This window comes from Lagopus muta, chromosome 5 (assembly GCF_023343835.1).
Source record: "Lagopus muta isolate bLagMut1 chromosome 5, bLagMut1 primary, whole genome shotgun sequence".
NCBI classification, from domain to species: domain Eukaryota; kingdom Metazoa; phylum Chordata; class Aves; order Galliformes; family Phasianidae; genus Lagopus; species Lagopus muta.
The window spans coordinates 12,550,713-12,565,815 of record NC_064437.1 but is presented as its reverse complement, the minus strand read 5'-3'; the positions used below and the strand labels follow the sequence as shown (position 1 = coordinate 12,565,815).

Here is a 15,103-nt window from a genome sequence, read left to right as displayed (position 1 = left end):
TTACAAAAACTGCAACCCTATCTGCTATAAATGTAGTCACTTTTGGCTCCCTCGCAGCTTTTCATCTAGAAATTGATTGTTTTGGGGGAACTCATGAGTTTTGGGCATCCTGCCATATTATTACACCAGACACTAAGCAGTGAGAGAAGGGAACTTGTTGGAGAGTAATTACTTCTAGAAGGAAGGGCTAAATCATTTTTCTTGGTGAGAAATAAATGTGGAAGAAAAGTCTGTACAAGAAGGTAACACATTTAGTACTTCCACATTCATTTGTACTGACTTTGTATAAGAAAAGCTTTTCCATCCCTGAGTAAGCTGTACTGAGCTCAGAGCTGTGCCTGTTTGGAGCAGGAGGTTGAACAACAGATCATCTAAAGACCTTTCCAACCTGCATTATTCCATGCATGTGTGATTACTAAACTATTGCTAAACTAAGCAAATAAACTCAAAGATGTTTTCCAAGCTCGATAGATAGGCCTGAGTAGAACACTTTTATTTCAGAAGAGCATTCACCACAAACATGCAGTATTCTGGGGCACATAAAGATCCATATGAACAGTAAGATGGGTATTTGAAAGGTTATGAGGTAAAAAATGGGTTTAAGACAGTGATGACTTTCTCTTACTCTTATTACACAATGGGCTGCTGATGGGCTAGGCCTCCTCCTGAGAACTGGGCTCCATCCATCCAAGATGAACCAAAATCTCCACCCCAAAAATACTGCTCTCCTTCAGTAGCAACCAAAATAAATTCATCTTGCAAACACACACACAACGACAGTATACACAGCTGAAATGTTTATATTGGGTTTTTACTATAATTGCTAAAATATATTATCCACTATGAGACACAGGACACTGAATTATAGAGAATTACTTTAATCTATACACATACATTTCTGAAATGTATGTAAAAGCAGAAAAGAAAGAACATGAGCACCTTTTAAAGTACCAGTTCCTATCCTTGATATCAAATGCTTGATATGGCAAATGTAATTAGATAGAATCAAGCAGAAGAAAGACAAATACATATTAAGATAAGTTAAAATATAACTACTTTAAAATATAAAAATTGTAGAATTTTAATGGAAATAATCAAAAGCAGTACCCTGTAAGATCATGCTTCTTTCTTTCATATCTAACACTAACAATGCCAGTTCTGGTCTGGACATCAGAATGTACTGGATATGATAAATAACAAGGTAAAATTTTGGCATCTGGGATCTATGTAATTTTAAAGAGTGAATGTCTTCAAGTCAAATTAACTTTCAAAAAAAATGGATGCAATAATCTGCAGAAGACGAATGGGTTGGAATTAGTCTCAGGTACAATTGATTAGTAGCCAAAAAAAGTCACTTTTTGCAATAATTATAATAAAATTCCCCATGAGCAATGGATAAATACCATTTATCAAGTGGCTCCTACTAAAATATACTTACGTATATTTTTAATACATAAGCTTGTAAACACAGTTTTTAAATGTATAGATAGATATGTGAACATCTGTATGTATGCATCCAGATTTTGGTCTTACACATCCCCATGTAAATGGGAAACAGGCCGGCCTAGGAATTTCTGCTTAAATAGCATTTGGTAGTCCAATATATTGGCTCCATCTGTGAGAAGCATACTGTAGTAGTTTTGGCTGAATTGAAGTCAAACCAACTTCATTTCTTGGATATGAATGATCATGGATCTACATAGAAGTCAAAATACTTTGGCTTTTCTGACCACAGATTATGGGAGAGCACTGTTTGTTTTATAGCCATCAACTTGCTCAATTGAATCACGTCTGCCTGAGCTTAGCAGCTTAAAATTCATTCCACACAGCCTGCAGTGCTGACATGGATATGATTAGACAGAAGAACAGAAACACCACTCTGAAGTAACCTAGCTGAACTGCACATGTTCTGACCCTTTTTGAACTCCCTGGAGCTTTTGTTACCTGGCAAATGCAGCTCTAAAACTGCTCTTGTATCTCCAGATCTTTGCTCTTAGCCATGCAGAAGCCTATTTCTCTCTGGGACTGGCAGCAAGAGAGGTACTCTCTGAAGAAGGCTTCTAAATGAGCGTGCAAGCTGAACTCTTACTGAACTGAATTAATTATTAAAGATGCAGATGGAGCTGTCCAAATGATAAGAACAGCTCCTGACGTGTCATGATCCAAGCTTTCATTAAGCCATTTCAGGCATACTAATGGTTTCCCACCACTCATTACTTACATGTTCTTTTCTCATAGATATAATAACCCTGGTGCCCAAAGGCATGGCAGGCTATGGAACTAGTGAAGCTGGAAGATCCTCAGAAGATATACTGAGGAACTTTATACTTCCCTCCCTTACTTTTCTACCCTCATTTTGATTAAACATGTATACAGATACTAGTGCAAACACTTGTAAACTCAGAGAAAATTGTGTAAAGTAGAGAAGTAAGCAAGATTGTCAAAAAGGAGTGTTTAGATTAACATGTTAAAAAAGCTTACTAAGGAGAAATTCTGTCATGCTACTAAGTACACTATTGTACAACCATGGTTTGCCTTTGGTTACACTGCCCACGACATATTATTTTTCAGCTATTACACTTCTCACACTTCTTCCAGTCTCTTGCTTTCTCAATTGGGACGATTAGAGGGCAAAGCAATTGCTAGAGAAGAATTACTCCCAGGAACTGTGCTGTGATTGCTACCTGCTGTTTCATATTTTTGAAGTTGGGAATACTGCTCCCTAAAGCCTTTTGCGTCTCAGTCTAAATGATTTGCTGGAGGATAATAATGTCATGGCCAGTAAATAACAGTGAACTATGTCTGTACATGGTCAATATGATTAAATGTCCTTCACCTCTATTCTCACTCTGACCTGGTTATGAGGAAGTGAAAAAGCCGTGAGCAATGCCCAAAGCTTCCCATATGAAACGTTATTTTAAAGCAAGAGAGAAATAGAGGTGACTTAGCAAAATACTTGCAGTAACAATGAAATAAAAAGCAAGATATAGAAAGCGAAATTCTCATCACACAATCAGACTTGGGTAACTGAACTATAGCTACAGGAAACTTCAAACAGTTTCTTACTAAGGATTACAACAACTGCAATGAATAACTTTGTTCTGAAAAATATCTCCTATCATACTGAAAATAATAACTGCATTTCAATTGTAATTGTAGGTTTCATTTTAAAAAGCACCCATTATCCTCATACTCGATTAAATTTAAATGTATTTAGAATAAACTGTATAATTATTATAAAGATCTAGACTTATACCTTGCAAATATTTCAATGTTTCTAATTCAATTAATACACTCATCAAAAACTATTTCTCTGAAAATATGCTGTAGCAGAAATGCTGAGTCACAGCTTGAAACAGTGATTGAGCACCTGGTGGAAAGGCAGGGCCAACCCAGGAGAACTCAGGTGCACCTGAGTGACCAGGAGGGGTGGATCCTGGCTCCACCCCTTCCCAGACCTCATTTAAGGGTTGGCAGTGTCAAGGTATTGTACTGGAGACTGCTGTGTACCTATAAGCTTCTAAAGGTAAGCACTATCTTTCTTTTTTAGTCCTGTGTCAGTGGCTGTTGCATTTGAGCAAATCCTCACTTGCTACAGCCTAGGACCTTGCTACTCTGCTGTCACTGCTATGCTTTCCATTGCATTATATATGCTAATGAACTAAACCTTTCAAACTACAGAATTATCTTTTCTTAACTGCTTATTCAAGGGTTAAAATAGTATTACTTTCTGTTTACATCAAAAACTGACCTAAAATACACATAACCTCATTTCAATATATAAATTACTAGGAGGGAATAAAGAACTTATGAAAGATTGGCTAGCTACATTTTTAATAGAAATTTTTGTTATCAAAGTATGAGTTTATGTTTACACAGAGAAGTAAACTAAAAGCTACAAAAACATTCCAACTGTGTCTGGCATATGGTTCTATAAAACTAAAAAACTTCAAAATTGTGCTGGATGCATGCCCTTCACAACTCTACTGCTGAACAGAGGTAGGGGAACAGGTAATTATTTAGAACTTCAAAGGCATTAAAACAAAACTAATTCATCCCTTCTGACTATCAGTAGTTATGACAAAAGCTCTCTCTATACTCAGATTATGTGCTTAGCTTTAGCCTTCTAGAATGCTTTTCAAAGATTGTGAAGTTTAAAGATACTGAAATACCAGATAAAACCAAAATGCATATTTTGGATTTGCTTTTCTTCCAAGTTCCTACATCATACAGTGCTAACATTATTAACCTGAAAAAAACAAACAAACAAACAAACAGGGAGATAGTCCCTGGGATGACAAATGACTTTGCTTTTTACGTGAAATTGAGAAGCAGTGCTCAGAGAACAGATGATGGGTGTATAAATACAATATTCAATCTAGAATGGACAATAGGGCATACAGGCATGAGTGCATATATGGGTATGCATACATATGATAAATTTACTAAAAAAAAAAATAGAAATTTCTATAAGCTTTCTCTTAGTTACATAATATTCTATTTTTATGCTGAAACACATGAACTTGTATTGTATGTCTGATATATATAACATACAGCTTAAATACATACAGAAGCAGTCATTTGAAAAACATGCATATGCAAATATAGATATAAATACTGTATAAGTACTCTGAGATGTAAGATTGTCTTAATTATCCAATGCATTCAAATACTCTTTTGAAATAATGATGATGGAAAATTTGCAGTTAAACTCTGAAACATGTATAATAGTGAGTTAGTGAGTTAATGAAAGCAATAATAACAGTTCCTTTTCAAAAAAAAATAATGTGTTTAATGTACTTCAATGATTTTTTCATATGACTACACATGTCAATATGACCTTCAGATTCAAACCATTAGGAAAAAATGGCTATACTGAAGTTCCCCCACAGCTCTAACAATTAATCATTTGAACTTTTCTGCAAGATAATCTAAAAGAAAAAGTAAAGCTCTTACCAGAATAATAAAGGTAACAGGCCCAATGAAACTCCATATAAAATAGTTATCTACGTGGAGCCAGCAACTGTGGAAGAAAAACCAAAAATGAAAGGTGAACTATTTCAATAGCTCCTCAGTCCAGTAAATGAAAAGCACAAAAATACTTCTTAAACTAATATCTTGGTAAATAATGACAAACAGTATCATTTAGTCCACAGGCAATGTTTCCTAACCTGTAACTTCTATGGTGGGTCCTCCTTAATAAAACCATTGTACATCAAAATCCATTATCAGAAACAACACAGAAGAAGAAACGATCAAAATGAGTATTCCTTATGGTCAAAAGCTTTAGTCACTGGAGTGGTAATGAACTACTGAATCTGACATCAGCAAATACTTTTCACAGGTTTTCCAAGTCATCTTTAGAATCTGCTTTTAACTCTATAGCATATGCAACATGCTTACTTCCGAGGAATATGAGATAGAAAGCATTCTGATACCACGTTTGGCTGAAAAACAATCTGGTATAAATGAAACATCCCAACTGGGAGTACAACTAGAGAGAAAGAATGCATACGATACCAAACCAAATGACGTGTAAACCTATTAGGGCCAACTTCACTTAGTGATTTGTTTTTCATACAGCGCAGTTCCCTACTGAATTGCTCTTACTTGTCTTTCATCAGTAGCAAAATCAAGCAGCTTTCTTGTAGTCAACACTATCTTCCCATTCTGTAACTAATTTAATCAAAGGACAAAGTAAACACTACTGGAAGGCAAATTCATGCCTCCAGCAACTCAAATCCTCAGAAATGTTTTCTGTCTACCTTCTGTCACTTCCTATATATATCTGTACTTTTATAAATAAAAGACAGTGGCTAATTTTAATCCTGCTCTACCCGCATGATAAAATATTATCAAAGTGAACCATATGGGCCAGAATATTGTACTGTCATATTCAAGATGAGAGTTAGCTAGAGGGCCAGTTGAACAAAGAGATCTAATGAAGCATTAGCTTAAAACTGGATGGTTAAACCTGTCAGATACTTTAAGTTGAGAAGAATTTTTAGTTCATATACATTTGAGGCCAAAAAGTTATTTACTTTTTCAATTTGTTTCAGGTCAATCTTTTGTGCTAAAAGAAAGACCATAATTTAGAATTTGTCTCTCTAGAGTACAAATCCTCTGAACCTAGAGAATTACAAAAGACTTGATTGAAATTTGTGCACAGTATTGCCATTCTCTTACCAATAAAGCTTTCAGATGGTATTTTAGTCTGTCAGGGACCCCCTGACAGCTAATAGGCTTTAAAAAATTATTCACTTGAAAAACACTCAGGTCACTTGCAATTACTTACGCTTTCTCTGTTCCGTAGCTCTTATAGTCAATAGCTGCTGAGACACCAACTACTGTAGCAGGGAAGAGGTAGCCAGCAACGTAATAGTACTTCTTCCTAGAATATTCACTTTCAAATACTTCTACTAGCATTAGATAAAGCTGCACTCCTTCTAGACACATCCAGGCAAAGGCTGCCAGGAAGAAAAAGTGTAAGAGACCTGCAAATATTGGACATGCAATCTGCAAAGAAAAAGAAAGATGGAAATATAAACCACAAATCTCTACATCGTTACATCTCTAATTAAATAGGGCATAATAGAAGAGCATATACATCTATCAGAGATCTTTCCCAAATTCAGGAACATTTTTCTAACCTGAAAACATATGCTGAACATTTGCCAATATTAATGTATACATAGTAGGTGCAGAAAGTAAATTCAGCTAAACAGAATGCAGATACAGAAACCATACCCTCACTTGTCTTCATTTATGCAGTGGTTTTTGATTTTTATATACAATCCTTTAATTTTTAAATTGGTATCATTTTAGGGCTTGTACTTTGGATTATGTGAGACATGAACAGTTGGTTCAGAAGCATAATGTAATTCAGCTTATTTTAAATATGAAGCAGCCATCAAGCCTGCTGTAATTTTGCAAGTTTCTACTGTCATAACAGGAATCAGTCTGAATTCTCTCCTCTTTAGTTGAATTCTGTATGAAACTCTTACCACTTTACTAGATTTCAACACAATGAATTGCTTCTGAATGACAAATTAAATGTCATGAATACTGCCAAAAAACTTGCATGAATGTTCAGTGTTAAAAAAAAAACAAAAAAACAAACACAACAACAACAAAAAACATAAGGCATAAGTCTGCCTGTGTGTGTGAGAAAAACAGTCAATAGCTGTTGAGACACATGAGAATATACGTTCTTAGTAAATCAACATTTCAGCTCTCTTTCAGAAGTTTAAAACACCTGCTTCATTAATAGCCAGTATTTCTCAATAGAAAATGAAAAACAGAGCTGTAACTGAGAAATTAATACCACGTATATTTTTGATGAATGTAAGTACTATTTATGAACATATCTACTTATTTTCACTTACAATTTTTATTTCAGCCTTGCTCTGTCAGAATGCTGAAAAGTTGGCAGTTGTCATGTTTTAATTCAAATGTTTCAAACAGTCATTTCAGAGAAAAATATCAGTACATACACAGAAGACTTACCGTGTACTCTGTCTTATCGATGCCTATTAGGAAAATGAACTCAGCAATGAATAGGTTGATACAAAGGTTCTTGTGAATAGTGTTACGATCGCTTTGTAGGCCACGGAAAAAACAGAATGTAAAGATGCAGATGGCCAGGCAAACAAGAGAGATGACAATTCCCACCCAGGTGATGACAGTGAGGAGCAATTCGTGTACTCCATCTTTGTACTAGAAATAACCAAGAATGGAGAAAATTAATATGAATCCTTATGAGTATAAACAGAAATCTATTTTCACAGGTAGCATCCAGAAAAGTTGCTTGTTCTTCATGTGAGATGGGCAAGATGTACTCAGTAATTTCTGAATCTCAGCTCAGCTTCCCAGAAGAACAAAAGTAGAAGAAGAGCAGGTCTGAGAGCAAAAGATGATTATTTTTAGCCTGATTAGATAGTATTTTCAGTTTTCCTATGATCTTCTGCAAACTTGTGAGGCAAAAGTAATAAGAGACAACATTTTGAATGTAGCGTTAGGCTTTTATGCAAAGATAAGAACTTTCACTTGACCTCCTGTAAGTGTACGTGTTCTTTCCTATAGACCTGCAACTCCACAGTGGAGAAGAAAGCAAAGATCAATTAGAACAAAATGCAGAATATGTTGCATGTGTAATTCCATATCTAATGTCATGTTTAGGTAAAGATGGCTCCTTCAGTTGTAACAGAATCACTTTTGTCATTTCAGTTATCTTTTCAGTTACCTTTCAGAATATAGTGGGTTTATGAAAAGCCCCGTATCTCTGCAAATATATCTTCGTTGGCCCCTAAACATCCAGTAAGTGCTTAACTAGACAACAATTTCAGAGTATAAAAAGGGAATTAGAAAACCAGTAGCAGCTCTGACCTTCCTGCTTTAGGAGATTACACTTGTGCTTCCAGGGGAAAACCTGCATACTTGCCCCCTAGAAAGCCTCCAGTCATAGAGCAAAGTCTGTAAAATGACTGTAAGATTGGTCATTTACTTCAAATTATGACTGGAAGAAGTTTTTTGTCCTTCTTTCATTGGTGGTTTTTTTTTGTTATTTTACTTGTAACTTTATGGTGAGGAAGAAAACTGCTACAGAAAGCAAATTGTTTTGGAGTGAGTGGGTAGAAACGATAAATACTTAAGAAATTTCAGCAATTTTGTATCCTGCTAAAAATTCACAGCTAACTCTTTAAAAGCTTGTTCCCTGCTCATGGCTAGAAATTACCTACCACAATTTCCCGATGAGCCATAAGAATAGCAAAGTTGGTAAGGTGACTGCAAGCACACGTTGTATGAGTTTTATTTGTGTCAACCAGTTTGCAGCCTTGAGTTGACCAGTATCCCATCATAGTCCTCTCGGAGTAGTTCCAGAAGGAACAATTTGCATTGAAATAATTGTCAGGCTGAGAGATAAAAGGATAAAATAAAATAAGGATTTCACACATTAAGATGGCAATAACGATTGTTTAATATGTGTAAAGAGTAATTTAGATTAAACTTTGCATGTTTCGGACAATAAAGTTTTCATCAGCAAAATTGTGGACTATGTATACAAGGAAGACATCTAGTTTGAATGGACTTTATAGTCCGAAACACTCTAAAGTGTAGTTCCAATTACTGTAGACCCAATTTTAAACAATTACAATTTCCATCTTACAACTTTATGCATCAATGGTACAACATAACCATTTTTGGTGTCTGTGAAATTAGGACAGCAAATTTATTCTGAAGAGATATTTTAAAAGTGACAGAGAAATGAATTTTCTATCCTTTGATTCCCACCTATGTTCTGGCCAAAGTCATGTGAATAGACATCAGGAAAAATCTCATTCCTCAACGTCTGTCTATTTTTATGAGAAACAATTGGAACACTTACAAAAAATGGCAAAAGGAAAATCAAACTATTTTCTCTATCACTGTACTGATTATTTACTTTCCCCATGTGAGATACAAAAATAAAAAGGATCAAACTGAAGAGCAAAGAAACATAAATCGTGACAAAATATACACAGATTGAAAGCATAGAAAACAAAGATATAACACTTTCCTTCTCGTTATGAATGTATTTAAAACAATTCTGTTGTATAGACTTGCAGAGCTTGGTCCAAAATCATTGTAGAAAGTTTATGCTATTTTGTCACGTCAGACAAACAAGAATCTTAGCGGTTACTTTCTCCCTAGCTACTAAGGTAAGAGTTAATTTTCAGTTAGAAACAAATTAGTCATTTACATTTTCATGTTGATTACTGAATTAGCGTTCATTAAGAACACACTTAAGTTCTAATAATCACTGAACCAGGCTCATTTAATTTTATGTTCACAGACTTAAACAAGCTCATGTCTCTGACCTAGTCCAACATCTAAAATTCAACTGGAAAAAAAGGTTATTTTTCTGCATTGCTTTTCTTTCTTGCTGATTTTATGACCCTCCCATTAATTCATTAGCATAACTCACATCAATGTGTTCCAGAGTAAAATACACAGGATCAGTCAGGTACACTCGGCTAGACTCCTTGTTGATAGAGGCTGCAATGACGTGGGAGTTGACTGCAATTGTACTGTTTCTACCAGCAAAATCACTGCCCAGCTTTATGGTTGCATTTTCCGTGCTAAGAAAACGCCCCAGACTTTTGTAAATGATGAAAACCAGCTTTGCTAGCCCTACAAAAGAAAAGAAATCCCATAATTGTGCCACAGAAACATACAGGAAAGCTGTAGTCTGTACTGTAATGAATGGAAAATATCAGAAAACACAGAGGCATTTTCAGGCTACAGATTTGAAGAAAAATGCCTAGGTACCTATTATATTTGAGAAAAAGACACAGAACGGTTTTGTTATGTGTGTTCGTTTCTTAACTAGGAAAGGTAATGTATTGAATTTAATGGAGTTTTGATGCTATGTGCTCAGGACTCACCATTTCTGCTGTTTTGTTTCACAGTGCTTGCAGAGAGCTGAATTGAGTTGCCTCCTTTACTGCCCTGAGGAAATTTCAAGTCCTGCACCTGGCCCTCAGTAATGAGCACTGCAACATCCAAAACTAAGCAGATTCAAGGGAAAAAAAAAAAAAAAGTGTTAAAAAGAAGGATGTAGAAAGCATCTTTTGGCCAGATTACAATATGCCAGATGATAATTGTTTTTCCCCAGTCAATATTCAGTTTTATCACACTGCTGGTCTCATTTGCCATCAAAAGAGATCTGTACTGCAATGTTTCAATTACACAGTTACTTTAGTAGTATGCACTAGGTTTAATTAAAGTTTAAAGAAAATGACAGCACTTTAATAGAGAAAATAATGACATCAAACCTTGCTTTAATGTGTGGGCCTAAAAAATCCATTTAAAAATACTGCAAACATACGTATTGCACAGAAACATTAATTTTGAAGCTCCTAGTGTCTATGTAGCAACCACAGCCGGCAGATTTAGAACTTCAAGTATTGATTTAAAGAGGTTTTAAAAGTCAGCAAATAAATGCCTAAGTACACTTATGCTGTGTATTTAGCTAAACAATATTCATACCATTTTGCTTTCCCCCCCTCCCCTATCTATTTCTGTAGAATGGTTGATAAATAAAATAGTAATGTTAAAATAGTATTTAAACTGAAAACTTAAGGTACCACTTAGCCAGTCAGTTTTAATTTTATATCGTACTGCATACTGAGGAGATTTCATGGGATTAACATTAAAGATTGGATTCCCTTGGATATGTAAAACATATAAGCTAGAGTGGTCAATTTGGTATCAAATATCAGTGGTACATTAAACTGGTTTAACTATCACACAATGTATGTGCTACAGCCTGTTATCAAATTTGTTTCTGAAGGTTTATAGGTAGAATTGCAGAACAGTGTCTGAGAATGCAGTCCAAAATTAACTACTTATTTCCTCTCATTTGTATAAGAAAGTATACTTGGACTTGGTAGTTGAAAAATGTTATTTGCTTTTTTTCCCTACGATGTATTTCATTTCTAAGACAAATGCACCTTTACATATAGTCAGACATCTCACTTAGCATGTACGCACTGTTCCATGGAGCTCAGTAGACTGTCTCAACATCGCTTCCTAAGATAAGCTGTAACACCTCCCATTTCTTTCCTAGTATCTTCCTTCTTAAATATAAACTTAGGTAGAAACATCTTACACAGTTAATATACAGATACTGAAATGTGGAAAGTCTAATTTCTGCAGTCTACTCCAAGTCTCCATTTTGGTAACTTTTAAATTAGAAGACTTTCAGCTTACTCTTATGCTGAAACTACATTCATCTTTGTAATAAGATGAAGGAATTTTAATTTTATGCATAGCAATTATTTTTGCTTTAACACATCCCCTGTACCAATATTTGCACATCTCTAATACCAAATCCTTTCATTTCTCTGTCACCACTTAAATTCTAAATTATGCTCCAACTATCTTCAGCTATTTTGTAGTCTCTGGAGCATAGCTATTCTGCATTATGGGAGATGTAGTCCACTGAACACATTTTTACCTGAAGGCAGTCATGTTTAATATAAACATTTTGCCTATGTTCTGAGTGCCTAAAATATTTAACTGGCAGAGTGCATCATAAAAAGTAATTTAAATTCATTAAGGACAGATTATATAAAATAGAAAAGCATTTCCACAGCCCTACAGAAAACAGTTACCTCAAAAAATCCATACTTTGCCGTTTGAGCATTCTTCATATCCATAGGCTCTGCTAATGATTTTTCAGTGGTAAATCAACTTCACAACATCGAGTACTTTCTATTCTACACTGTATTGAGGATACTGAAGAAGAATGCTAATTTTGCAGAACTAAACAAAAGCATTTCACCTCTACTTAGGAATAACTCTTTTCCTACACAGGCAGGTAAAGTACAGCTTTCTACCAAATGTTGCACAGCTCAGCTTTCAAAGAATAATTGTTCTTGTTTTTTGTGTAAAAGCAATTCACAGCACTTTAATTAGTACTTGAAAAGAAATTCACTTACCGATATTTTCTGTGGGCATTGAGACTCTGGTTGGTTCTAAGAGATTATCAGCCAAGACAAAAGCCCCTTCTTCTAATGTATCAAGTAGCATTGTGGCTGCATGGGCTTGTTCCGAAGAATTCATGTCTTTCCAGGACTCCAGAGCTTCAGGCCTGAGCAGGTTGTCCACTGTGTCAACAATTGCCTGCATTCATTAGAAAACTATCATTAGGTCTGATTGCTTTAGGCAGCTGGGGAAAATTTTCAGCATTATCTGGTGACAATTATAATACTTAACTGTCAGAATGATTTACTGTGATTTAATGGCACTAGAAAACTATTTCAACATAAAAATATTTTCCATTCCCTTGCTGGATTAGCATTAATAGAAGTGCAGTTAGCCACTAGCATTGTGTGGTCTCTAAGTGTTAAACATGCAGATTTGACTTGTCTCGTATCAGATATAAAGACAGTCATATATTAATGTGCTGAAAAAATGTAAAAATAAATGCCAGAAATTTTGCCTGAAGCTTTCATCTTAAAGTTAATGTCAAAATATACAAATTCTATTTAAAAATACTAATGCCAAAATTGGCATTCTGCAGCTTAGGCTAAAATGGCAATAATACTCTTCTGAAAACTTAGCACAACTCATGCAGCCACTGTGCTATAAACTGCTTGTCTATGACAAACTGCCTTCTTTATTACAGGAGGCATGAAATGAAGCTGACTCAGTGGATATAAATTAGTCTGGGCCACTCTCACTCCCCCTCCTGTTCCTGTACCTGTTCATAGATACTTAAAAAAAAATTACTAACTCCCATTCCTGCACAAAGGTCAGTTAAAAAAGGAAATCAATAGAGCAAACAAGATGTCCACTGACTGTCCCTGTTATCAGTGAAGGCAAAACTGAAAAGCTGAATAAAGCTGCCATTTTAAGTCCTTCTTGTAACAACTCTATCATTATGTTTTAAGGTTCATTAAGCTGCATATAAAGTAACAGTAAATAAGGAAGAAGATGAATTCAGAGACATGATTACATTATTTTTACAAAATAATCCAATCAATCACAGTAATCAGTTAATCAATTGAAGGCAGGCACTTACATTAATGCATAATGTAGCTGTGCATTGAGTTTGCTGTGCACTGAGTACGCCATGCATTGCTGAAACACCCTGTTTACTCTGTCCCATTTGCCTACTCATAATGTGTCATTAAGCCTATGTATAATTTGTTTGATCAATTTAAAAGCATCAGGAATGGAAACAGAACGTAGTGTACAAACAGGAAGATGTTGGTCTGGAATACTGCATTGTGCAAATCAGAATAGGAAAAGTTGGTCAAGGCTTTTGTCAGAGCAAGATTAATTAGCCTAATCCATTTTAATATCCTCTTTCTGTCTGTGTTGTGAACCACCACGACCTTCCTGGCAGGTGGAAGATACTTCGAAGTGACATTAAAGCCTTTTTTCTTTCTCTAACGGGAGACAGAATAGTCAAAACGCTCACACTGATACTGCTGCAGCCATTAACTAGAGTGGAACAGAAATTGGTCTGCAGAGGCCAGATTCATTAGTCACCAAGAAATACAGATTGGAGCCTCTAATCTGAGGTACAAATGAATTCTCTGTCACAAAGTGGGAACTTGCTTCATTTGCATAGTGTAAGTCAGCTTTTGATTTGTAATTTCAAGAGGGTTATTAGTCTTATCTAAGCAGAGAAGCCCATCTGAGACTTACAGAAAATGACACCAGTTGAAAATTAAGGTTGTGCTACGGTTTCTTATGTATCTCTATATAGTGCTGATGGTATGCATTCGTTAATATGAGGCATTTTTTATTTATTATGGGACAAGCTAGCTCTGCATTTTTCCTGTGGTAAATGATCACCTGTCCAATAATACTTCTGAGGCATTCTCTCCACTCAGACAAAGACAATCAGGGAGGTGGAACCCCTCTGACACAGCTGTCCAAGCAAGCCAATTATTGCTCTACTCATGTTAATGTTTATTATTGAAAACAAAGTATGAAAATTCAGTCTGCTCAATGTCTGCTGGGTTTCCTTTTCCTATTCAAAATTACTTTCTGATAAAATCCTATTACATTTATTATTTAAGAAGTGCATTTCTCTCCAGATCTTTGTCTCTTTTTGTCAAATTTTTGCTGTAACTGGACATCTCTTATCCCATTTTCTAAGCAGTAGGATAAAAGACAGACCATCTAATACAGAGAAGTGTCCCTCCAGTAAGAGTTTGAATTTATTATGTTGCAAAGTATTTCAAAGTTCTTTTTAAAAATTGTTCTTACATTTTATCACAGAAGGTACAAGTAAAAACCATATTTTTAAAAGAAACTTTGAAAAAATGTGCAATAAAATCTTTCAGAAGCACAGACACAATCTATTCTAGGACATATTTTTCTCCTTATCACAGGTGTGAGGTAGAATTACTGGCATTGTATCACAGAGCAGGAGCTGGCCACTATGGGCAACCATTCTACCAGAGATAAAAGAAACAGAAAATCAGATAGCAATGTGTTATGCACCTTCCATGTAGCCTGACTAATGGGACACATGATACATATTTTACTAGTAAAGCTAGAGAAAAGTTTGTATTTGTATTTTATCCTGAAATCATTGAAATTG

The 15,103-nt window shown here is 35.2% G+C and overlaps 1 protein-coding gene across 27 annotated transcripts in view; it reads right to left on the bottom strand.

The window, feature by feature from the left end:
• Positions 1 to 15,103, bottom strand: part of ADGRL2 (adhesion G protein-coupled receptor L2) — a 175,763-nt gene that overhangs the window by 19,556 nt on the left and 141,104 nt on the right. For all 27 annotated transcript variants that reach the window (XM_048943716.1, XM_048943718.1, XM_048943715.1 and 24 more), the window contains 7 exons: positions 12,483 to 12,666; positions 10,425 to 10,547; positions 9,965 to 10,170; positions 8,739 to 8,912; positions 7,507 to 7,716; positions 6,296 to 6,516; positions 4,957 to 5,023 (listed from right to left, as the gene is read on the bottom strand). In XM_048943716.1, the coding sequence (XP_048799673.1) occupies positions 4,957 to 5,023; positions 6,296 to 6,516; positions 7,507 to 7,716; positions 8,739 to 8,912; positions 9,965 to 10,170; positions 10,425 to 10,547; positions 12,483 to 12,666 (1,185 nt within the window). The remainder of the gene's footprint in view (positions 1 to 4,956; positions 5,024 to 6,295; positions 6,517 to 7,506; positions 7,717 to 8,738; positions 8,913 to 9,964; positions 10,171 to 10,424; positions 10,548 to 12,482; positions 12,667 to 15,103) is intronic.